The sequence below is a fragment of the Rhinolophus ferrumequinum genome, chromosome 4 (genome assembly GCF_004115265.2).
Source record: "Rhinolophus ferrumequinum isolate MPI-CBG mRhiFer1 chromosome 4, mRhiFer1_v1.p, whole genome shotgun sequence".
NCBI lineage: Eukaryota > Metazoa > Chordata > Mammalia > Chiroptera > Rhinolophidae > Rhinolophus > Rhinolophus ferrumequinum.
Window position 1 is genome coordinate 96999935 of NC_046287.1, and position 26272 is coordinate 97026206.

At 39.6% G+C, this 26272-nt stretch overlaps 1 protein-coding gene across 3 annotated transcripts in view; it reads left to right on the forward strand.

The window, feature by feature from the left end:
• Positions 1-852: 852 nt before the first annotated feature.
• Positions 853-26272, forward strand: part of TNFRSF19 (TNF receptor superfamily member 19) — an 88348-nt gene continuing 62928 nt past the window's right edge. For 2 of the 3 annotated variants that reach the window (XM_033104975.1, XM_033104977.1), the window contains exons 1-3: positions 9030-9242; positions 19305-19407; positions 21504-21614. In XM_033104975.1, the coding sequence (XP_032960866.1) occupies positions 19339-19407; positions 21504-21614 (180 nt within the window). In that variant the 5' untranslated portion in view covers positions 9030-9242; positions 19305-19338. Of the gene's footprint in view, positions 1117-9029; positions 9243-19304; positions 19408-21503; positions 21615-26272 lie in introns of those variants that run through there. The other variant, XM_033104976.1, reaches the window with a different exon arrangement.

Consider the following 26272-nt stretch of genomic DNA (forward strand, 5'->3'; position numbering starts at 1 on the left):
GCTGTTTTAAAATCTAATTTTCAGAATCCCAAATTAAGACCAAGACTAAGATTAAATCTCTGCCCGAGGGCTTAAGTGAGAGGGTGGCAGATATCAGTCACTGATTAACGGTTGGTTATCTGCCCATTCATTACTTTAATTAAAGCACCACTGTTTAATTGGCAGTCAATTCTTTAACATACTCAATAATTTAATAATTCAATAATTTAAGTTTCAAGGAAAAGACAGTTTACTTAAAATCCTTAAAGACTTGTCACATTTTAAACATTTTTAAAACGTCATCCTCTCCAACTGGCAGTGTCCCCTCCCTGGGTGTTTTTTAGAATGGTCTTATAGTGATATTGAACTATTCTGAACATTTGACAGCCTTTGTGAAAACTTGTGATTTTTATCAATGACAAGTCAACTAAACGCTGTCATTTGGAACCTGGATGGATCAGGGATCTTATCATACCCAAATCATCCCAAAGCCATCCAACTGGGAAACAGATAACAGGAATTGTCCTGCCCGAGGCACAATAGCCTAATGTGATTAGAAATCAGGCAAACTCTGGCTTCTCTTGAGCTGTACTCCCCCACAGGCTGAATTATAGCTCTCCTACCAGTCCCACGGCGCTGAATGATGTCATGGGATCTGCAGTTGAGCGAGATGAAAGGGATAAAGCAGAACCCGCTGGCACTAGGCAGCTTCCAGCACACAATCCACAACACAGCTTGGGAACCAAAAAGACTACGGATCCAGCCACTCAGCCCAAGCTTGGGAGAACCACCGGTATCACCTCCTTGTAAAAAAAAAAAAAGGGGGGGGGAACGTGATCCGTGTTAAACAAAAGAATTTGTGGGCTAGGAGGCGGGAGGGTGACTACCTGCTGAAAGTGAAATTTCTTGATATCCGTGCTTATATATAAACTTAGCCCTGCCTTTGATGTTCTACAACTGATCAGCGATCAGATTACAGGCACTTCAGCTCCCTGCTCCTCTGCCTTTGATCTGCATGGTTAATTTCATTTTCCTGGATTTGAAGTTTCGTCTGGGCTTGTGCTGACACACAATTTTGGGAAGGTAGAAGCATTTGGCATAGCAGGGCTGCCAAGGAGAAACTAAGTTGCGGAGAGGGTGAGTACTGGAAAGAGTTCATTCAGCATGTTGCAGGTACATCATTTTATGTTTTGCTGGAGCTTTCACTTCCCTTTTCCTGTGTGTTCTAAAAAAAGATGGTTTTAATCAATGAAAAACAAGTGTTTCTGTACTTGACTACTACTGTTAGTTAGGCTACGTGTCTGTACCAGAGTAAAGATGATACTGGATGCCATGCTAGTAGTTTGTACAAATGGGTTTACAAAGTGTCATGCCAATTTTACTTGGAAATGAGTTCTTCAAACAGGACAAAAGAGAAGAGAGCTCACTTGAGCACACAAGCGACGCTCTGGAGCCTGAGGTCTGTAAGCTGTAATTGCTCTGAGTTTTTACAGGTTACTTTATTTAGTAAACAGGCGGTACAATTTTACTGGATGCCACTGTTTTCCCTCTTTTCTTATATAAAAGAATACAGTACGTCTCTGGCAATACTGTTTCCTTAGTTTGTTTATTCTTTCACCTCCAAGATGTAAACCCATCAAATACATCTCTTTATGCAGTTTCTATCACTGAAAAGGCATTCAAGTATGATTAAAGCCTTTTATGTTCTAAAAAGAATTTTAGAACAGTGAGGGTAAAGCTGCGTTTAGTTTGCTTTAAAAACCCTATAGTGCTATTCTGTAGCGTTCGGAAATAGCACGAGCCTTATTTACACAAACAGTGACAAGGCTAATATTCCTAAATTAACATTTACTTTAAATTTATGGTGACAGCTGTTGTAAGTTACAATTTGCCGACTGTTTATGAAAACTATCTGAGTAATCAACAGTTATTATGTGACAAAGTTTTTAGTCACATTTTCACTTTGGTTTATGCTCAACATGGCAAAGCCAAAATACATTCCTGGGCTGAATTTGAAAGTTAACTGTTGTTGTGGGGTTTTCTTGTTTGTTTGGTTTTGCTTTTGTTGTTGCTAACTCACACACACACACACACACACACACACACACTCATACACACTCATACACACTAAAATCTTTACATTGCTATGCAAGAACTTAATACAACGGAAAAGTAAGAGTTCCACGTTCACATTAGTTCCATTTACTGTTCTAGTCATAGTTATTTGGGTAAAATATTTAATTATCATCACAACAGTCTATTTTATACTAGGCAAACCACAAAGAAATTATAAGTGATAAGACCAGCTATTCTTTAGTCTGAAATTCTGATGAAACACGAAAGGTCTAATGAGGCTCATTTCATATGTAATTAATTTTTCAGAGCCAATTAATTAAATTACTTTCTAAACTTTCCTTCTGATATTAGAAGGAGGGTAATTAGCACTGTTTGCTTAATTTTAAAACTTTGATAGCTAAGTGGAGATTATTTAAAACTGTACTAAGCTGACTACATTTAAAAAATGTGTGAGTAAGAACTGAATCTAAAAGACTTAACTGTTGTTTATAGTCATGCCAGGAGAAACATTTAAGTTTTTGTTTTACTGACAGTATGACAAAGCATGTTCATAATATCCTGGATTATTGGTTTAGATTGATTTTTTTTTCATTTGTTTGCTTAAAAAGTTTTCCTTACATCACAAAAGTAGTATTAATGTTCACATTCAGATAAAGAAAATTAAGCTTTTAAAGTAATGACTGGAGAAGATGCCTAAAAATATAGCTTAGGAACTTGATCATTTAGTTCAGATTTGCAATTTAAAAAATTTTTTAATGACTGTTTATTCTGTTACTAGGTTCATTTTAACAAACCTGGACTCTACTCAGCACAAAACAAAAGGGATAATTAGCAATTATCTGATTAATTTAGACTTTGTAGAAAACTAGCTCGGGCAAGTCAAGTCCTTGAAAAGCCACTTCAGTATCTGAATTAATTCAGATAATTATTTACTTCTGTGTCCTCATTGAGAAACGAAACATTCTATTTGATATTAATAGAAAGATGGCTATTGCTAAATGTACAAGCATAGTCTCAAAAGGCATTTCTTAATTAATTGTCACAGGACGATCTGGATTGTGATTTAAGTAGATATACTCCATAATACTTCTATGAACAAAACCCTTATATTTTTTCAAAGCACTTTCCTATCTATTGCTTCAATGGCAGCTTTGTTATTGCAGAAAGTCCAAGTCTTCAAAAGACTTTTATTTCTAGTCCTGATTCTGTCACTGATTAGCTATGTGACCTTAAGAGAGTCACTTCACTACTCAGTTTTCTCGTGTGTGACCTGAGGGAGTTGATCAGATCATCCCCCATGACATAAGTAAGGCGGAATTTTTATAGCTACTTGATGGACGAGGAAACTGAGACTAGAGAAAAGTAACTTGATGATGGATCTTAACTGAAGTCACATGGCTAGTCCTAGGCCAATGTTCTTTCTAGTTCACCATACATAGTCCATTTCCCAACAACTGCTATTGCAAATGCACTGGATACCTGATCAAAGCAAAATGTTAATTTGGATAATAAAGATAGCCACTTCTTCCTGTAGCACATTTTTTTTTGTTTCTATGATAGATGTGTCAGTCAACAGGATTGGTCTGGTTATTTTGCACCTGTTTCTTTTGCTTCTCTATTTCTAAGCAGTCTAAACACAATTACATAATTTACCACAACATTTAAAATAATTTTCACCAAAAATGTAATATATCAATGCAATGTGGAATTATATATATATATTTATATAATATATATGTTTATATATTATATATATTTATATATTATATATATATTTATATAATATATATATATTTGTGTGTGTGTGTCTGTAAGTATTTGCATACATTTGGCATTATATAAGCGCATCTTCGTGTGTTTTCAAGGAATTGATATTTTCTTAAATGATGTCAGTGGGGCCCATGAAAAGTAATTGCTAATTAAAGTTGTTACTCCTCAAAGGGGATTGATTCCCAGTGGGATTTTGTGAGATTTCAGTTTGCAAATTCAATATGGGTTTGAACATGATATGTGTTCCGTACTACATTTGATTACATCAAGAACCTTTGAACATGTTTTTCTTAACTCTTTCTGTGTTTTTTTCTTGGGAAAAAAAAATGAATATATTTCTTGCGAATAAATTTATGTATTAACTGTAAAATGTACACCATACATTGCTCTCTAGACCAAATAGCTGTCCTTCATGTCCTATCACCCTCATAAAGGTGTACAGGTGATTACTTAGTAACATCCACTAATATTTATTAATTCACCAATTATTAATTCACTAATATTACTGAGTACTTGTGTGCCAGGCACTCTAACAATATTCGAAAAAACAATATCTCACTTAAATGTACAAATAAGTTTGTCGTGCCCATTATACAAATGAGGGGAGTGAGTCTCGGAGGGGTTGATTAAGTGACATGACTAGAGTATATCTGGGTTCTTTTGTTCTAAGGCTAGGCAGTTAATTCTTTCAGTTATAAGAATCATATAGAGCTGAACTTAACTGTTAGCAAACATTATAGCCAAAATTTCGGCTAAAAAAATGGGATCTGTTTTTCTTTCTTTTGATTATATTTTATGAGAGCTAGTAGAAGTTTTTGGTAGTTTTCCATCAGTTGGCCTAGAATCTTCAGCTATGAAGAACCTAAAGACAAAATCCGTTCTTCCTCTGCTTCAGGACTGGACTAAATTCAAGCATGCAGTATTGGTTTGGTCAGACTCCCCGTGATAGCACCCTGAAAAAATTAATAATTTGGTGCCCCTTCAAAGAGTGATTCTTTAAAAGTATGTCAGCCCAATTTAGAGGAATGCGCTATGAAAGCGGGGGAAGGGTGGCTGTGCTTCATTTCTCCTCTACTGTCACAAGTCAATCAGCTTCGGCTCCAAATCCACCCACTCAGAAGTCACCAAGTCTCACATCCTTAGATTGAGAAGTACTTTAACACCATCCATGGTGACTTAACTTTGTCCTTTAGTGAGAAGGGTGAAGTGGAGCTGTCAAGCAACTTTATCAAACCATTCCTTCCAACATACACCACACTCTCTCTGAGATGCGTTCTGATAAGTACAGCTTTCTCCATCCTCTTACATATCTCCAATACTCTGGATTTGGCAGCCCCATGGTCTAGTATCACGGGCTGCTGTCCAGCAAGCCTGTTCCTTAATTCGGCCATATGCGCAGGAGTCAACCATATTTTCCTGGAAGGAGAGGAGGAGAATCAACGGCCTGTTTCTTCTCTCATTAAACATATGAAAAGAGTGTGGTCAAATAGGACTGTTATAAACTCACAAAGATCAGTGCAAGTGCTGCAACTTATAACAACTTTCTCTACAAATGTCATGATTTTGACATTATATAAACTAAATAAATAACCTCCTTGGCCTTTTCATGTATATTGCTTTTTGTACTAGTGGTATGGTAACGGGAGCCTGGATTTTGATCCTAGCTTTATTATTAACTTGGTGTGTGACCTTCAGCAAGTCACTCAACATCTGGCCCCAATCCTATTGATAGTTTATATAGTTGTTAGCAATGGGTGTTGGGAATTACATAAAAACCTTGGTTCTTTTTTTCCCCTTATTTTCTTACTATTTTTGGTGAACTTTGTTAATCTTTGAGATTCCTACCCCCATTTATTAATTCAGTCAACAAATTTTTAATGAGTACCTACTATGTGCCAGACACTGTGAACTAACACAGACAAAATTCAAGATTTTCATGTAGCTCGCATCTACTCCATTTTCCCAAGGAAGAGTGATTTACACTAGAAATTGCTAGAAAGTCAAATAATTTTCCATTAACTTTTCTTCCAGTGAGCTAACTTACCACTAAAACTATTTTTCAAGAAGTTTGTTACCTCATTAGTTCAGCTATTTTTCTGGAAAACATTCTAAACAAATATACTTTGTATCAGCTTAGATATTGCTAAAACTAGCTTCAGAAATCCAACCCTTAACATAATCTTAAAAACAACACTTTTGCCAAGATCCTCATAAAAATTTGGCTTTTACAGTGAAAATCTCAACCCATTAATAATAGTCAGTGTTTTAAAGGGAGAAAAATGCTTGCAGCCCTAATTCTGAGCATCGATTTCATTCTGAATGAGCCCAGGGATCATACAATTCTTTTTGTACCACCTCTGGTGCTTAATTGTGGGTCTAGGTTCTCCTTCAGATACTGTCACCAGATCATATATACACTCAAAGTGAGGCAAAGAGGGAAGTATTTATTAACTTAGTATGCTTCTTCTTTACAGTAAGAAGCATTTAACAGAGCACAGAGGTTTTCAATGCTCTTTGTCCCCACTGTTAAATATAATTTCAATTATCATTTATATACGGAGGCTAGGCATCGTTTGCCCTACGAAAGGTACACGGCTGCTAGTAATGCCTGCCATCGAGTGAACACTTACCATATGCCAGGCATTGGGCTAAGTGATCTCAACACCTTACCTTATTTAACAACCACCAATCAAACAACTCATTTTACAGCTGAAGAATTTTAGAGAGATTAAGTAATTTTTCCAAGGGCATGCAACTAGTGAATGGCAAATTGTCCTCTAACACCAGATTATCTGATGCCAAAACCCATGTGTGTCATAACAGGGTCTCTCCACAGTGAGCTAATAGGCTTACTGGGAAGGTCAATCACATGCACATGGAATGATGCAAAAACGAATGGACTACATAATGTGTCACTGTCTCTAAGTACAAAAGGCGGCCAGAGAAAACAGAACATTTGGCTGAAGTCAAAGATGTAGTTCCTGAACTGGCAGATTCAATTCCACCCAGAAAACATTTATTGAACACGTATGTGAACGGTTGATACTATCGGAGATACGAGTTTGAACAAAATATGCCCCTTCTCTGAAAGCAGAAGTCCTTTAATTTCTTAAGGAAGAAAGCTCAGTCACAGATTGTCATGACAGAAGAAAGTATGAGGCAAGTGCTATCGATGTAGTAGGAAGGCCACACACCTTGGAGAGACTCCCGAGAGTCGTGGCTTTTGAGTTGGTCCTGAAACAGGAGTCAGGTAAGAAGGAGTCAGAGAGGTGACGGAAATAGGTGAGTATGAAGAGGAAGCTTAGAGAGCAAAGGGAAGGGCAGATTCAGAACGCTTTGAGACAAGGCACGCGGACCAGTTTGGCCAGAACATAAAGTGTACGGTTTAGAGGAGAGTAAGATAAGGCTGAAAAGGTGGGTGGAACCCAAACTTGGAAATCTCTGAATGCTAATTCAAGGAGTATATGAAGCCACTCTTTACAATGAGGGACTTCTTGTTAATCTTTTGGTTGGACAATGACAGTGATGACAGGCAGGTGGAAGCAGGTCCAGCTGGACAGAGCAGCAGAGAGAAAGGTTTGGCAGCCAGGGCGATCCTCAGGTGAAAGTTGGAGAGGACCTCTCCTGAGATGGAGGTGGTGGGACGAAAAGAAAAAGAGGAAGAAGGGGTGGATGCAGGAGACCTTACAAAGAAGGGTGCAATAAATTGAGCTTAACAAAGATGAATTTAGTATCCCATGTGCTAGCTAGGCTCTGGGATATTAAGGAAATAAGAGATGTTCTCAGGAGACGAAGTCTAGTTGGGGAAAGGAACCCAGACAAACAGACAACTTCAATATCATAATGACAGCATGTTGGTGCAGCACACCGAGTCTGGAGTAGCAGTACTAGGTAACAGCTGACAGGCTAGAGAAACGTATACTGGCATTGAGGTTCTAATAAGCTAGTGTATATCACTTGCAAATTGTTTACAGGTAAGTCAGTATTGTGATTTACATTCTGGCTGTGTTAGATTTGAAGTAGACAACCTAGAACTGTATCACTTGGGACAATAATATTTTTAATGTATTTTTTCACTAGTACCTAGTATAGCACTACCGTGTTCTCACGGTAGTGAGAGCTCACAAGATGCGTGTGTTTATCAGTAGTTAAGTCTAATAACTTATCCATTCACTCAACAAATATTCATGGAGAGGGTACTGTGGGCCTTGGGGTATAGAAAACAGGATTTGGTTCCAACCAAGGAGACGTGCGGGGAAAACAAAACCAACACATAAGAAATGGTGGAAGGCTTTTTGTACTAGAGTCATTCACAATACCTTGGGTTTGAAGGTACTTTGTCCATTTATTCACTTACTCCACAGATGAAACAATAATTACTTACATTTCTATACATTCTACTCCTGCAAAAGTACTTTTCTTTTTACATACATGATTCTTTCACTCTTTCCAACAAATCTGCAAAGTGGGCACCGGTTAACTCCACTTCATAAATTCACTAACTAAAGTTCAGAAGTTTCAACACCTTACAGAAAGTACTCGTAAGGGCATGGAGCCCAAGCTGTGTGCTCTCCACATCACCAGTGGCTTTGAGTTTCTTGAGTGACCCTGGGAGTTGGGCTGGGCTGGTCTTGGCATGGAGAAGGTGGGCACAGCTAACTAGGAAGCACCCCTGACCTCTAGAGGTTTCTCTCAGTGACGGTGCCTTGGGCGAGTATCGGCTGGAAAAAAACATCAATGAATGAATGAGGCGGCTGTTGGTGAGCTAAGCCATCACGATCGTGATCCACCCGAGCGAATGTGCCACACCATTTTCCGGGAACTTTTACTCACATGCAGAACCGAGAGCTGGGTGGAACGTGACCCAGTAAGGGAAAGGCACAAAGGTCCCGGGAAAACACGTCCAGGATAGAAACGAAGGCTCCCTCCCTTCGCCAAGGCAATCCGCCTAACACAACCAAGCTCTCCGCGGTCTTGGGGTCCCTTCCCCCATCCCCGCCCAAGGTCTGCCTGGGGGACGCATTCACCAGCTCCCGCAGCCTCGGAGGGCGGGCGGCCAGCTCCCGCCGGCGAAGCTGGGAGAGCCCGCGGAGCCGAGCGGAGACGGCGAGGGGGCGCCGCCTAGAGCCTAGGGGCGGCGCGATGGGCGCGGGCGGGCGGTGCGGTGGGCGGGTCTCCGTGGTGGGCGGGGCCCCGGGAGGCGGCGGCCGTTGCCGGGCTACGGAGAGCGCCGAGCCGGCGGCGCGGAAAGCCATCCGCGTGCGCGCGGGGAGAAGGACCCCGAACCCAGGTCCGCACCGGGTGCTCGGTACCCGGCCCAGCCCGGCCCATTGCGCCCTTGTGCCTCCGACTTCAGCCAGGACCTGGAGGGCAGGACGCGGAGGGCGGCGGACAGAGCCGCTCAGGTGACAGGGAAGGTAGGTGTCCCGCTGCACCAGGGGCTGTGCGGCGCTGCGCGGCGGTCCCTAGCCCTCGCCCCGGGTGGATCCCCGCAGGATGGCGGTCCTAAGAGGGGGCGGCTGCCCACGGAGGGAGGAGGGCAGGAAAGGACTGCTCGCGTGCAGAGGAGGGGGGCAGGCGGCCTGAGCCTGGCGAGGGCGACCCCTGGGGAAGGAGTGACAGCCACGGGCTGCCGGGGGCCGGGGCACCGGAGATGCTGGAGCTTCGGTCCCAGCAGCTGGAGGGACGAGAGGATGTGAACGCCTCCTGATCGCCGTTGGCGACGGGAATGACCGGACTTAGTCTTTCTATCCAGGGATCTTGTAAATAGAAAAGCTGCTTTTAAGGCAAATGTGTGTGAGTTTGTAAATCAATCTGCGTGAGGCTTCACCCGGGCCTTAACCGATTGCGCTCGGCCCCCGCCCGAGGCACCTCCAACCCGCAGGCGCAGCACGCTTCTCAGGAGGAAGCTGTCTGCAGGTCGGGACTACCCAGCGTAGCTGAGGAGGTGGAAAGAGAACATTTACAAGTTTGATAAGTAGTCCATAAACATATTCATTGGAAAAAGAAAGTTTAGCAAATGTCAGCAGTATTTCTTGGCACAGTGATGGGTAGAGCGTGTAATAAATTAGAGAGAAAGGTCAGCTCTCACAGCCCTTGTGCCATTTCATGGAACAGAAATTTAACTAATACACTCTTAAAGATGAAGTTTGGAAGGATCAAAATTCAGTGATCTGTTTTGCTGGTAGGGAACTATGCATACATTTACCATTGTAAGAAATCCATGTCATTTTTTTTTTTGCATTTCAATAAAAGGACCAATTTGCAAACAAAACCATAAGCATCGTTCGATATTTTTTTAATGGCAACAATTTAACTCAAAATATTTATGACGGTGTGGTTTTGACTCATTTTCCTTTACTAGAAGATGATTTCTTTATGTAAACAAGAAAAAGTTATTGTTAAATGTGGCGTATACAAACCGAAGAATTTTAGTATGTTGTTCTTTTTTTGTGATCAGATACATTATGCAAAAGGAAGGATTATATTGCATTAGTTCAGGATTTACTCAATATATTTTCCATTGTGAAGTTTCACCTGAGGCGTTTTTGCCAATGCTACTTTTGTGTAGTTTAAAAATACATTTTATTTGCAAGCACTGCTTATTATCTAATTTAAACATATGTAACTAGAGGGGTTGAAATTTGACTCCTACTATAGAAGACAGTTTTTGAGATTATTATTTACAGAGATGTGGGTACTTGAAAATAATTTTTCTTTGCATAATATTTATCAAGTTCTGAAAATACTACAGAACGTGGGGATGCAATTTCATTTTGAAAATACTGCCTTAACAACAATGCATGGTGTGTTATCATGAGCTCTGTAAGTTCTTTACTTTTTAACCCATGAAAATGTCTTATGACATCTACTTTATTACCGTGGCCACATGGCTTTATTGACTTTAGAATTTTTTTCCATAGTAAGTGCTAACTCTGGGATGTTGTGGTAGTGTTTTCTGGGACATTCATGAAAATTATTTGTTTCTGTGATGGGAGTGTCTTTTGACTGAGTCCATGCTGGATCTTGAATGTGAAGTTAAGGACATATGAAGGCTTTTTATGCACTTGAAATTGCAATGTAAAGTGCCTTTCCTACCAGAAACCTGAATGGGAAATTAATTGAGACATGTTATAGTCACATGCTTTGCTTAATGTATTAATTTAATTAACTAGTTATAGCTCTAATACATGAATCTAGGGCATGACTTTTGAAACGTTTTAAGTGAGGAATTTCGCTTGATTCTCCTTTTTTGGCTTCCTTCTCCTGTTTGATTCTCCTTTTTCACCTGTTTCAACCTCTGAACCCAAGCTTAACCCAATCCCCTGCAACTCGTCTCACCATTCAAAAATTAACACAACACGAACGAAAAACTGCAGGCATTTTAATACATGAAAAAGCCAAGTCCTTGAAAAGCTGATGAGTCAATATTTAAAGTCAAGCATTTAAAATTCTGGAAAGGCCAACATGCTCTGTGTGGACTACAGGTCGAATAAGAATATCCACCTTGAATAAATGTACACCAAATAAATAGACAGCTGCTTATGTGATAAGAGAGCCAGGAACAGTTAAACAGTTAAACACATTTTTCTCCTGGCAGCTGGTTATTAAATGTTCATAGCCTTTTTAAAGTAGCCTTCTAGCTGAAGAATAAGAACAGTAAAGCAGTATGAGCACAATTTCTTTTCATGATTTACTGGTTGAGCAGTGAGTTCATTCATCGTGTTTTATCTGTCTAAAATGTTTACATTTAAAAGTAAGATGTTTAAACAGGATTGGGTTATCTTCTAGTCCACACATCACAGAATATGTACCTTTTAAAACCTGGGTTTTAAAAGGAGAACAACCACCTATCAGCAATTATAGAAGACAAAAGAACTTGTATATCTGAAGATGAAATGTTATTTAGCCAGTCTTCGGTAGGTTTGGCTGGGTCTAATATGAGGGGATTCTAAAAGAATGGGGGCTACATGTACACTACATGGTACAGAAATGGTTTTGGAATCTATCCAGACTCACTTCTAAAATAAAAATTTAAACAGCTGTGTTTTAGCAATGGTCATGCACAAATCTCTTAGAATAGACTGTGTCAATGTTTGAGGTCCCCCTAGTCCTTGATGCTGCAATTGTTCTATTTGTGTTTTAGGACAAACATTTGTGAATTTTAGAAAAATACCTTAATTACAATATGCTTGTTGATTGAACATTTTGAGAACACTGTGTGACAGTGATTTTCCTAAGGCAAAGATGACAGAGTCTACAACACTCAGAGAAATAAAAGGAGTTAGTCTCAAAAAACCCTACCCTAGGTTAAGCTCTGGTAAAAAAAAAAAAAAAAAATCAGAGCCTGACAGTGAGTGGCCCCGAATGTTTTTGAACTTTGGTGGGGGGGGGAATTGAAGATATTGTATTTGGCAACAGAATGTTTTAGAGCTTGTAGAGTTTTTAGTAGAAAATATTTCATGATTTGAAAAAGGGAAAGTCATTCTCATTTCCTAGCCAACAACAACATATATATTTTTATTACAGTATACCTTTGTGAGCTTCCTAGGCTACAGAAAGGGCTGCCAACTCTACGATGTGGGAAGAACAATTTTCAGAATTCAGTGACATTGAAGGCTAAGATACAGAATAACTAGAGGCTAGGTAGGGGTTATTGTCTTGTTTGGAAATAGCAGTACCTTAAATTTCTAATTATTTTTTTATTCTCTTAGCATATAGGACTGACATTATTTCTAAGCCATTTATTATTATGTTCCACCACTGAAATGTAAAAGGCTATATGTATAGCACAGGCTTTATTTCAATGCTGATTTTATAAACTGTAAGCCTGCCTGTTTACTTTGATTTTGACTTAAATATATATGTGTGTGTGTGTGTGTGTGTGTGTGTGTGTGTGTGTATATATATACACACACACACATATATATGTCAGCTTATTGCATATTGGAAAAAATGTATGAGTTGAATATAGCTTCATTACATAATGTTAATATAGTTTTACTAGAAAAACTGTTACCTGTTGCATGTTGGATAATAAATCAAATAGCTTTTAAGGGATGGAAAAACTAAAGAAAATTAAATAATTTATTCTGGAAAAAATTATCCAGGTTATTGGAATTATTCTAAGAGTCTTATACTTGGGTGATTTATAAGGTCGAAAATGAAGATCCTTCTCAGGCAGTTTACTGATTTGTGAAAATTAGAAAGATAAATACCAGATCTTCCTCCTTGTCACTAATTATAGCACAGTATTCAAGAAATGGGATCCTGACCTAAGTTATATCCTACCACAGTGACTTATATTTCAATCTCAAATTACAGGTGTGCATATATTGTTTTAGTCCTTGCAACAACCTTAGAGGTAAATTATTATTCCTAATTACTGAATTTCTTCACTCATTCCACTTGTATCGGGCACATACTTTGTGTGACTTACAGTTCTAGAGCGAAATCCCAGTTCTTGTCATGAAGTCCTCAGACCCTGATAGTTGTTAAAACTCCAATGGCTTGGCTGGTGATATAATGAAGGAACGCAGCCCCATGTGACAATAGGGAGTGGTGGAAACTTGAGCACTAAAAAGTGTATGTTCTTCTCTGTCCGGGACAACAGATGCTGAGGTCTAGCTCGAGTTGCTTTGATGTGGGATGCACGGTGGCCAGATTCTCTAATTTTTCAAGAAAATTCTACATTTTCAGTATTGAGAACTTACTTTAAAAAGTAAGTGCTGTGGTGACTGAAGAAAATAATGCTGCTGACCAGATGCAACACAAGGGCTACAAAGAGAAGTCCCACATATGCATGATTATGCCGTGAAATAGAAATAAGCCCGGGACGCTCCAGGAGCACAAAGGACAGGTGCCCACACTAAATTTAGGGAGGTCCCGGAAGAACGTTGACAAATTGGGGGACAGCCATGGTAGATGAAGGTGGGGTATATAGGAAGGCCCCAAGGCAAAAGAGGGAGCCGGGAGTTGAGGGAAGTGCAGGCTGAAATAACCACTGTGGTTTGGGATCCAGTGGTGCGCCCAGCCAATAGGAGATGAAGCCTGGAGCTCCTCCTCCCCAGCAGGGCTCCCGTTAACTGCTCCCCCCGAGGCCCTGCCCCTTCGCCTGCTGACACACCAGCTCAGGTTTTCATGAGTTGAGCAAGGAAGTGGAAGGGGGGTGCATTTCAGCGTCTGTTGGATTCATCCCCTCTAAAGGCTGGCCAATTAGGACACAGCCGTGTTAGTTACCATTCATTCACATGAGCAGGCTAAGCAGCTGGATTTGATAAGCTGACACTTTCTGTGCAGCTCAACAGAATGCTGGCCAGCTCTCGGCTTTAGGCTCCTGTCTCTCCTTTTTCATTTGCCTGGTGCTCCTGATACCGCCACCCTGCTGGATATTGTTGAATAGCAGATAGTGAGGCAGAAACTCCACACCCCTGAAATACAGTAAACCAGGCACTGTTAGTCTTCTCCTTATTGCTTACCTATGGGCAGTTTGCACACGTTTTGCACAGATGGTTGCTGGATCACTGATAGATGTTGCCTAGTCTGTATATATTGGCAAACTATGACAACCCTGGTGGACCCATTGAATACGATATCAATAATTTGTGTGCCTCACGTTTGATAAGTCATCCCAAATAAAGAGAACACTGAAGTGTATAAAAGTATTTTTCTATCTGGGCCAGACCCTGAATGCCCAGAAATGAAAACCAATTTCAATAACTACCTTTTTATGACCTTATTTTTATTTTAAATATTATTACTTAAACATTTGTTATTTCATCAAATTTTCCTTTTTTGTGTGTGAATGCCAAAGCATTTCTTAAGGTATTTCATTTTATTCCAAGAAATTCAGGTCACCCTTATAACACTCCACCAGCTAAACTGTTTATTTCCAAATAAACCAGGCGACCTTAGAAGGTGTTTAGGAGATCTCACCACTCCTGCTCAGCTGCGAGCGCCCTCAGAAGGCCCCTTTGTACTGTCCGTCCCACCCCAGTGCTGCCTCCTTTCGGGGCACCTAATAACTGTGAAAGTGTGTTGGCTAAACGGATAAATCACGAAATGTATCATTTTGTTTTGTTTTTATTGATCCGTTTTGTTGATGTCGTCCTACTGTGCCAAATGGAAGGGGTCGCTGGATGCGGCAACATGGTAGGACGCCACTGGAAGGCAGCCTGGCAGAGCGGCCGGGAGCCCTGTTTTGCTTGGAGTCCTGGGGCGTGAATTTGATTCGGTTTCCGCTGTTAGTAGTGCATTTCTCTCCCATCCTACGGGGATAAATATCTACTTTAGGCAGTGGTAGTAAGGGAAGAAAAGTTATATTTTTAGGGAGCTTTAACACTGTACTTGACATTAGAAATGATTAGTCCAAACTCTGGGTTGGTTCTTAGTCTTTCAGTGCGTTCTGCAGGCATGTGTGTCTAAAGGTCTAAAACCACCTGAATAATGTCTTACATTCATCTCCAAGGACTGTCACAGACAGTGGATCCTTTGATCCTCAATAATATCAACAATGACAGCCATCATTACTAACATTTATGTGGTACTTCTGATGTGCCGGAAATAGTTCATATCGATTAACTCTTCTGTAAGTGCTCTACAGCTGTGAAACTCATTTATTCCTCACAGCCATCTCTGGGCGTAGGTACTGTCACCATGCCCAATTTGGAGATGGGGAAACTGAGACTTGGGTTAAGTAACTTGTCCAAGTTCACAGAGCTAATAAGTGGCGTTCTCAGGGACACCAGCAATCCCAGTGTCAGCAGCTGTCATTGATTAAGTTTTTATGCATATTCTGTTCTAAAGGGCCAAGCACTTTGTATGCATTATCTCTGTGAACCCTCACCACACCCCTAGGAGATAGGTTCTATTGTTAATCTCTATAGATGGGTGATCTCAAAGTGACATTGCTAAGAAATGGAACTGAAAACCCAGTTGCTCTGGTTGCCATTTTTCCTTGACAGTTCCGGATAAAACCCAGGCTATTTTTACCCATATTGGGTAGACCTGGACTTTAGTTCATCCTGCTGTCAGGGCAGTCTACCAAGTTGGAATTATTTCCCTGCCTCTTGGCATAAAAAGCCAGGATAAAAGGGAAGTCACAGGAAAGAGACGTGACATACTTCGGTGGCAAATCTCAGTCTCCAGCTCCCAGTGTAAGATATCTTCTGTAAAGAACTGCTTGCATTTTTTTAAGTGAATCAGGATTTTAAAAAAAAGATCACTGTACTATTTAATGCCTTGAAGATGTAATAAGATAGCATATATATAATGAAATAGAATGTTTATTCTATTCATATGCAACCAAATCTCACTTGTTTTCCACACTATATTCTTTATTGTTTTGTGCTTCTTCATTCACTTAATTAATTCACAAACATTCATTGAGCACCTTTATGTGCCAGACACCATGCTAGACCCTGGGACTGCGAAGAGTAATAAGGTGTGGTCCCTATTTTAAAGGAGCATCCAATTTGGCAAGTAAAACTGACACCCAAAGAAGCATCATTGCTATGCAACGTGATAAACACTGTTTGTGGGTGCAGAAGGGGCTCTTGGGCCATGTGCTTGCTTGTGGACAGCAGTGAGCAGGGTGACAGTTGACTGGTTCTTACAGGGACTCAGGAGAAAGGCTCTCCACACTAAAGTAACACTGTGCATGAGGGCAAGTGTGGGGACAGAGCCCTAGAGAGCAGTTTCCAGGCTCTCGGCCTCACGTGGAAAGGTGCTGGCTCAGTTATTAGACGGCCATCAGCTGTAATCAGCTGTTACCCGTTAGCCATTAGCCACTAATATAACTGCCGTGGCTACGCTAGGGGGTTGGTTAGTTGACAGAGAAGAGAACAGCGGATTGTGGCTAGCGAGCAGTTTGGTTGGTTGGCAGAGACAAGTGGACGGCAGGCTGCAGATCGTGTGGCTCCTGCTTCCTGTGTCTCCAACCCAACCGCCAGCGAGAAACAGTGATATGAACCCAGTATCCATGGCTCCATATCCTGCGTTCTTGTGTGGGGAGCGGGACCAGAGTCCCCACATGACAGCAAGATCGTGGGTGTTGAGGAGAGATGTGAGGTGGCAGTGTGGCTGACCTGGGTGGGCAGTGAGAGGAGTGACCAGTGGTGAGACTGGCAGGCCAGTGAATGACATTGTAAAGGCCATAGGGGCCAAGCTAAGGAGTTCAGAAGGTAATTCGTGGGGGCGAACCTACCTCTTCCACTGGAAATTTAGGTAGAGCAATGCTGTTTTTGTATTTCCCATTCAAACTATTCAATTTTCACATGTATATTGGGAGAATAATATAAGTCAGCACATAGGATATCTTTCCATTAATTTTTTTCTATCCTATCATCTAAAAAGAATCTGTTCGTGAGGCAAAACATTATTTAATGTTTCTCCTTTCTTTGGTAGTGTTTATGTGATTTTTATCTCATCACCTCCTTTAATTTATAAACTTTTCAAGGGGAAGGACCATGTCACTTACATTTTTGCCCCAACAGCATTACACCTATATTTTTTTCATTATTAATGAAATATTTACAGTGTAAAGAATGTTTAGGAAAAAGAGGAGAAAACTTCCATTGAAACTAACCATTGATAATATTGATAATATTTTGATAATATTTGATAATATCAATAACCATTGATAAAAACAAATAAAAAAAATAACCATTGATAATATTTTGACATAAAATAGGTGTATCTTATGCAATCAAAATCGTATTGCCATGACTTCTGACTTGATGTGTGCATATCGATGACTGCCTTTACAAGGGGTCGCGGCATTTGACTGCCGGCCTCCATCATTACTGCAGATTCCGGTAGACGAGTCTGTCAAAGCCAGTTGCTCAATTATGGGATGCACTGACTCCATCAACCTCTTTTTTCTCACATTTTGTGTAAATACTTTGGTATTTATACCCTCTTTTCCAAATTAGTTTAATTCCATGTAGCGTTTATGGTTTTTTTTTCCTTTTAAAAATGACCACATTGAAAAAAATTTAGGACCGTGTGGAGAAAGATAACCCGAAGCATACCTTTCACGGAATGTGATTTTTATCTTCTGACCCCAATCCTGTGTCTACACAAGCAGTGATTTGCATGGTTGGGTAATTGCTGGATGATTTTGAGATATGCAAGGGGAGGGAAAAAAAAGCTCTGACCAAGAAGCTGGAAAAGCATCAAAGCTGTTTGAATCGACTAAAAATGGATCATTCATTCAGCACATGTAAAAATGATTTTTGTGGTGCCCTGATCATTGGACCTGCTCAAGGAGGTGAAATGGCCATCTGGATCCTACATCTCCAGGCTGTCAGGCGCTCTCCTGGTTGGCTGCTTGGCCAGTGGTTGACACAGCAGCCTGCCCAACTCTGCTTCCTTTGTTGTTATTGTTTTTCTTTTTCTTGAACTCTTTGGCCCACAGCTCTGGTTTCCTTCTAAGTAGTCAGATTATCTGCTCTGGGTCTGTTATTTTTGGAAGATTCAACTCTAAAGGGAAACTGAACCGTTGTTTCACTACCTGATAGATGGAGCCACCAGATAAGTCTTCATTTAAAAAAAAAAAAATCTTTTGCCATTGTGTGGATCAGTAAAAAAGCAACCAGATCTGTTTCTATATTTTTGATAATTTCTGTTGAGGATAAAGAGGCTTGGATGATCTTTTACTGAAATGTCAGACTTAGTGCCTCCAATTTTATCACTTATAAAGGATTGTTAGGCATTTTTAAATGAATGCTTATTTTTCTGCTAATGTATTATTTGCGCTGAACTGGTTTGGGACAGAACTCACAAATTCGAAATGTCAGCTGCCTCTGCTTTTTAGCAAGAGCCAAGCAGACCATTTTCCAGGGTGTAGGTGACACAGGAGAGACGTGAGTGTGGCGGTGGAGCTGACCTGGGTGGGCAGGGAGAGGAGTTTGTGTGCAACTCTGTCTCTCACTAGCAGTGTGACCTTGGGCAAGTGATTCAGCTCTCTCTCTTAGCCTCAGTTTCCCCACCTCTAAAATGGGGATAACCATAATGTCTGCCTTCTAGAGTAGCTGTGAAGATTAAATGAATTATGCTGAAAATAGTATCTGGCATGTAGTGCTCAGCACGCGTTAATTGTTATTTTATCACTAGTATCCTGTTGGCACTGGTTGAACCCATATGAATGGAAGGTTTACACAGTCACTGTTTGAATGTAATTCTCTACTGGGTGAAGTAGATTGGACACTGTAGAGATTAGGTGGAAAATAAAGGCCCGGGAATTCAGAGCCAGTAGGAGTTTTGCCTGTAGTCTTTAGGTAGACAAAGCATTAACTCTCATGACCTAAATTTTTAAAGATTACGTATTATATGCCTATTGTATCTTTTTTAAAAGTGATTCTTTTGAAAACATAAATACTTTTACCTAGAATCTATAAGCAAATAGTAAACATTATGTAGTAAATACAGAGCACAGTCACTAATTGTTATTAATGTTAACTTCTCTTCTTATCTTTTAGAACTCTTCAACAATAAATACATATAATAAGAGCGATGGCTTTAAAAGTGCTATTAGAACAAGAGAAAATATTTTTCACCATCGTAATTTTACTAGCCTGTTTGGTAAGTCAGCTTTACTTTTATAAGACTGTGGTGCGAGAATTCATATATGTAATAACCAAACTATTTTCTATGTCTAATTTCATATTTTAAAATTTTCTTTCAAGTTGCATTTTATAATTGTTACGTTTAATTATAGGTCAAATATGGCTGCTGAGACTGAACTTTTGTAACAATTGTTGAAATTATTTTATTTAAATTTAGATGAAGTCATAAAATCGCAGTGTTGCTTGCAGCCCCATGACAATTATTTCCTTGGGTTACAGGCACATAGACAGCACTACCTAGGCCCTAACAGAACAGAGTCTAATTTGGAGCCCATGACTCACACAGTTTGTGAAGTATTTAGAATCGATTTTTAAAAGTGCTGTCATTTTTCATATAGTTATTTAATATCCTTGGTTCCAAAAAGTATTTAGGACAGATGGAGAATTTCCGAGTTTGAAAGCTCGACACAAAAGATCTATGACGGTGTTCAAAAGAATTGAAACTTACTGAGTTTGAAGAGACAATCATGATCTACAACTATGAAAAGAATTATTTGCACTGAAGGCAGTACCCAAAGTCTTCTTGGAAGACAAAGTAAGAGGAAATGGGGTCCCGTTGGAGTCAGAGATTCAGGCAGATGTAAGGAGGTTGTTACACCCTGAAATGAACGTCTACAGGGGAGGTTGGAGAACGCCTTTCTCAAAGCCATGACTATCTCTCTGTGGTGGGAAGGTATGTATCTCTCTCAAATCCAATCAGACTCCTCTCAGAGAGGCAGGAGGAGATGATGAGACTTTTAGCCCCGAATCATGCTAGTCCTAAATCCCACCTTGAATTCTCCCTCCTGTCTGCTCTAGAGGTTCAGCTTTGATTTTCTATAAGGAGGCTCGCAGACATCATTAGAGATGTTCCTGCTTCAAGGTGGAGGTAGTTTATCCTGAATAATTGCTCATTATTCCAACCATCAAAAGCAATCTATGTGTGGTCCTTGCATCTATGTGTGGTAGGTATTCTCCATGACAGCAGCCTCTGTTCCTCTAGGACTTCCTGAGTTTTCAGCTTTCATTTAGGAAAACAAAAGTATAGCCAGGAATGTCACTGAGGACTTTCCTGCTAATGACAAAAGTTGAACTGAATGGTGTCACCCATCTGAGATTCTATTAATTCCAACATTTTTTATAAAATACTGTCAAGAAGTAGATAAACACTCTTGTAGGATGAAAGTATATAAGGTGAACTTACTTTTTTAAATAAAATAAGACCAAAAAAAAAGGCTTTATTTTGGAAAATGACTTACAACCTTTGTGTTTTTTTTTGCCAAAACAGATAATCTTTCCATTGAAATCCTATGCTGTGAACCAAAGTAAATTGTTAGGTCCCACTGAAATGGTTAGATGGTGATCAGTAAGAATGAAAGCTCATGTTTACATAACACTTTTCCTTTGGAGAGTTCAGAGAGTTGGGCCATTATTGTCATCTTCTTCATCATCAAGAATTTCACTGATCTCACGATTGGCAGACGGAATTTTTTGAAAGACAATCTCTAAATAAATGCAGTTCAACTGAAAAAGGTTGAAATTTCTGCATCAAAACTGGGTAGGAGAGATGTCTAAAGGTTAATAGCAAAGTTCCCATAGCTGTACTCATTTATTTCATTTATTTAGTTATCCAATTCATTATCCTTGAATATGCTTATATTTCTTGATGATCAAAAATATAGTTTTTGAAATCAGAATTTTTAAGATTGCAAAAGGACCTTGGGTCTCTGCATGACTGTTCTTTTATACAACTTTTTACTTAGAAAAAGGCATCTTCTATGTCATTTTGTACCTTGGGTCCTCAGAAATGTATGAGGAAAACAGGTGATTCCAAGAAAAAAGGAGACCTTATTTAGGGAATACAGAGAAGAATCAGGCTTATTGATTTACTTGTTCCAATGACTTACTCAAAAAGCATTTTTTTTTTCCTATGGTGAAAATTAAATTGGTCTCATTCTGAATTAATATTTACGTTCAGTGATTGTATGAATAATACTGGCAATATTGTTTCTTTCCTGCAAAAAATGTAACTGACTTACTTTGAGATAACGTTTTGTGGAACTTCTTTTTCAGGCATGTAAAGTGATTTGTGAAACAGGGGACTGTAGACAACAAGAATTCAGGGATCGGTCTGGAAATTGTGTTCCCTGCAAGCAATGTGGGCCAGGCATGGAGTTGTCTAAGGTATGGTATACATGATGAAGCTGCAGATCTGTGTTTTCTAAGTGCATTCTTTTTAGCTCAGTGCTTTTAGTTAATTACTAGTGAAGATTTGGACACCAGGACAGAATTCTTGGTTCATTATGTCACTAGCCAAATAATGCACAATTCTCTTTTCAGTACTTTTGATTCACGTGTCTTACTGAGATAAAGGAAATAGGTTCTGATAACCAGAATTCAATACATATCATTGTTCTATATAATTTAGTGTTTATCGTATTTCATGGAAGGAACAGAATTACGAAGATTTATTTGCATTAGTTACAAAGAATCAATATTCTACTAAAGATTTAAAAAAAAAGCATTGATAACAGAAAACGGTTATGTTACCGTTTACTGGGCCTTCTTTTTCTTAAAATGATCGTTACCATTGCTAGTCAATTAGAGCCCAACAGTGTCTTCAGGGAGCAGTTCTTTCCCAAACCAGGGTTTCGAACATTCCTTTGACAAGGCGAGTATTATTTTTCTCCCCAGGTTGAGGGTCTGTCACTCCCAGGAGCATTTTTAAATATATTCGTTTTAACCAGTATTTGTTAAGAAACAGTGTGTTCTAGCATATTTCCGAGTCTTGGATATTCTTGGGCCCTTCTTTTTTGTGAGCATGGTCAGAGCTATACATAATCCATTTGCTTCATCTTCTGACCTTTTGAAGATGTTACTAGTTGTGGAGAACTGATGCGTCATTTTTTTGTTCTAAATGAAGCATCAAAGTCTTCCTGTTAGAAAAGGAACAAAAGATTTTTCTTTTTATTTCAGACTTGTAGAAAGAGAAGTCCTTTGCCCTTAAAGACTGCCATTATTTAAAGTTGAGTCTTGGCATTCACAGATTTTTGATCGATGACCTGCAAACAGCAGGAAACAAAGATTTATGCATTCTACAAGTAATTCCTAGTGTATGGCCGCTCTCTGGTTGTTGAGTTAGATAAGTGATGTCTTTTTCAGTGTCCTGGGCTTTCCATTTGGATTGAAACTGGCTGACCTTCGAACTCTGTGATGTCTGGTTAACCATAACATCTCAGCTGATATTTTTCTATCTGTGGATTGTAGTATCATGCATTTTCAGACATAGCTTTTGCTCCGTTGGGTGTATAAAGATTCTTTATAGAAGACCTGAATATCTAGGATCAGTGAACAAAGTAGTTAAAAAATGCTATAGGGCCCAAAAGGAAAACAGACAGTGATGTTTCTACTCCTCAAAAGTTCTTCTTTTCCCAACTGTGAAAATCTGAATGAAATTTTACAGATCCCAAGATGAGTAAATTGTTTCTAGAAATTGCTCCCTAACCTTTGTCCTTTGAATCCAGAAAATATAACCTCAAAATAATTTTTGGAGAATCAGACCAGAGGATGAAGGTCCTGTCAGCTCTAATATATATTTTTTTTATTAAAAAAAAAAATCCATCTTCTGAGATTTTCTGATAAGTTTCCATATTTCATAATGTCCCATGGATATCAAAAAAAAATTTTTTCTCTAGGTAGCAATTTTCCCTGAACATTGAAATAACAACTAAAGGGAAACAATTCAAGTAATTCTCCTTTATGTACTTATTTATTCTTCACTTAAAAAAAAAAAAAAAGACCAGGACAGATTGGGTGAGAAAGAATAAAAGTAAAGGTAATGATGTCACTGAAATATTAGATTCTTAAGACCCTCTTTGGTGTACAAATGTCTAAACAGAGTACCTAGCTCCTAGCAGAGTATATCTTTGCTAAAGGAGTGAACGAATCAGTCAACCTTAGGTAGTTTTGGGGAGGAAGAGCGACAATTAAATCTAGTAATATAAAAGTTAATTAATGTGTGTGTGTGTTATAAATAATATATTCCACCAAGTCTTTTATCTTGGTTTTAGCTCTCTGCAAATAAAATTAGCAACTGAATATGGCCCATGTTCTAAGATGCAAAACATGAGAGGCAGAAGAATCAAACATGCCAGTGGAAGTATCAGTATATTCTTATTTCCCAGTTACTAATCAAAGCAAAGCGCTTGAGTTTTTTATAAGCAATTACTTTGGGGCTGGAAATTTCTAAACAGTCCACTCACAAATTTGCAGTTTCTTCTTTTCAGGCTGCCTTTACTAAGTTTTTAGCAATAACAGACATATTTCACAGGAAAGAAAAGTAAGTTTTGAATATACTAAAATCAGACAAATCACTTAAATTAACAAATGTACTTACCTGGTTAATTATCACTTCGATGCTTTACAAATCAAGGGGAAATTTATTCTTTGGACTAAGACGAAACTTTTTTTAATTGTCAGATAACTACATTTATAAATAATCGAATTTCTTTTTACTAGGGATGCTAAATACAGTACAGTAGTATATATTATTATTCTCTTCCCTGTTTAAGACATACTGAAATGTGGCTTGTGTCACTGAAGAACTGGAGCATTTATTTTATTTCATTTTCATTAATTAAATTTAAGTTGCACCACATGAGGTTACGGCTGTGGTATTGGAAAGCACGGCTCTAGAATGATGACCTTTCCCCCAGAAGTTCTGGCTGAGGACCAGCTTCTAGAACAGAGAGCTCTCCAAATCGTGTTGACCCAATGCACGTGTGCAGTACAGGAGCTGCCACCCTGCTCAGCCTCCTTCCTCTCCTCCCTCCCCTGAGCCTCCTGCATCCTGGCCACTGATTTCCAATCACTCACCTGTTTCTGTTCCTCCAGAGCTCCTGTTTGGTCTTGCGCAGTGGGGCCATCCTGTGGCTCTCGCCCCAGTGGTGCCCTCCACAGCCCTCGTGTGCCCTCCTGAGCAGTCTCATCCTATTATATTAGCTCTTTTGGTTTCCAGCTCCCTCCCTGGATGCCCCCAGCGTATCATCTCTTGTCATTTAGGTTCTTGTTAGTAATTTAGCTTAATAAGTAGTTTTTGGGTATCTTTGGGGAAAATCTACGACCCGTCCCTGTGCCATTTGGAGTCTGTTTTGAGGTTTTTAACCATGGAGGCGTATTTAGTTTTTCTCTCTTCCCCTACAGGCTTTAGTTTTTGAAAGTTTGAGAGAAATAATTAATGATGTCTTTTTCCTATTTCTGAGGCAAAAAATGCAGCATATAGTTTACATTGCTCCGTAAGTAATCCACGCTGGGCATTTGGAGCGGTGGATGTGGGTAGGAGTGTTACATGGCCATGCTTTGGGCTCGTGAGAATAAACACCATGGGGATATGTGGGCGAGGATGCTTTTTGCTTTCCTGCAGTGACCACATTAGACTTTTACTTCTTACTGTCTAACATTGGCCCAGCCACAGCCCTTCCTCCTTACCGGCTATTAATGCCAACAATGGGCTTTTAACATGCTCGCCTCCCAGCAGTAAATCAGGAAACTGGTTTTTGCACGAACCACTTGAAACAGACTTCAAGTCTCTGGCACGATTTTCAAAGTGAGCTTTTCTAACCAATTATTGGGATGACTAGTTAATGTGAAAAAAGGAACTCTTGTAAACAACAACATGCTTCCCTCCACACGGGTGCATGTCCGGCTTCCTATTTTTAAAGACATCTACTTTTTTGGAAAACTATTTTAATCCACAAGAAGAAAGTCACCCCCCAAAAATGAATGTAATTTGCAAGCATAAAAAAAGGTTCATTTTTGCCATTTAATTACAGTGTTGCTCACTTTATTTATGTTTAATTATACCTAATCAAGCCCAGTGATGTTTGGCAGATATTAACAAGCTCTGGCTTGTACTTTTTCTTTAAAAAACTCAACTACAGATTTTCATAAACTAAAAGTTAAGGTGTAATATGCCTTTGGTGTTGTTTTATGAAAGGAAATTAAAAAGCTGATATCTAAACACTAGTCACATAAATCTAATTTGTCATTGCCACTTGTGTGCCCTCCATGTTCTCCACAAATAACTTCTTCTCTGTCCAAATTTGAACTTTTACAGTTCAAAGAACCAAAGTTAATAACTTATTGGCTGTACAAATGATAGTGCTTTAGACCCAGGGCCCTAGAATGTGTTTCCTGGACATCTGATGGTCTGTGAGGATCTCCCCTGTGGTCTGGGGAGCTGCTCCTCGAAAATGTACGTGGGATCCACTTGTGTTTTGGTAAGGGCTGGATTTGCAGAGGGAGAAAAGGGAGAAGGGGATTTGAGGATTGTTTATGTTGAGTCATTTTGCTACTGCAAAGCCACCAAATGTGGCTTAAAAATATTGGGCAGAGTGACAAAGCTACTGCTGCCGCCAGCTTGGGTGGAAGCAGCCCAGCTGGATCCTGCCCTCCTTGCCTTGGAACCACAGTACAGAAAGCTCCTCACGCCCGCACCCCTACCCCCACCGGCCCCCCACTCTCATTTGCCCCCCCCCCACTCCACCCCACCAGCCCAAGAGACTATTGGGCCTTACCATGTGGGAGACATTGCTGTGGCTTTTACAGGGTTTTGCTTCCTGGAATAAAATAATAACAATACTCTGGAATAAAATAATAATAATACTAACAACAACAACTTTAGGAAATAGTGCCTTAAGTAATATTTATTCTCCATTTGTTTATTCGGCAAGTACTTATTACTCACCGGCCTGTTTGCACGATTAAAGAAAAGATGAAGACTGTCAAGCAGACTTTATTCAGGACCTTCGCAGTAGGTATAGGGACCACTGCAATGGGGTTTT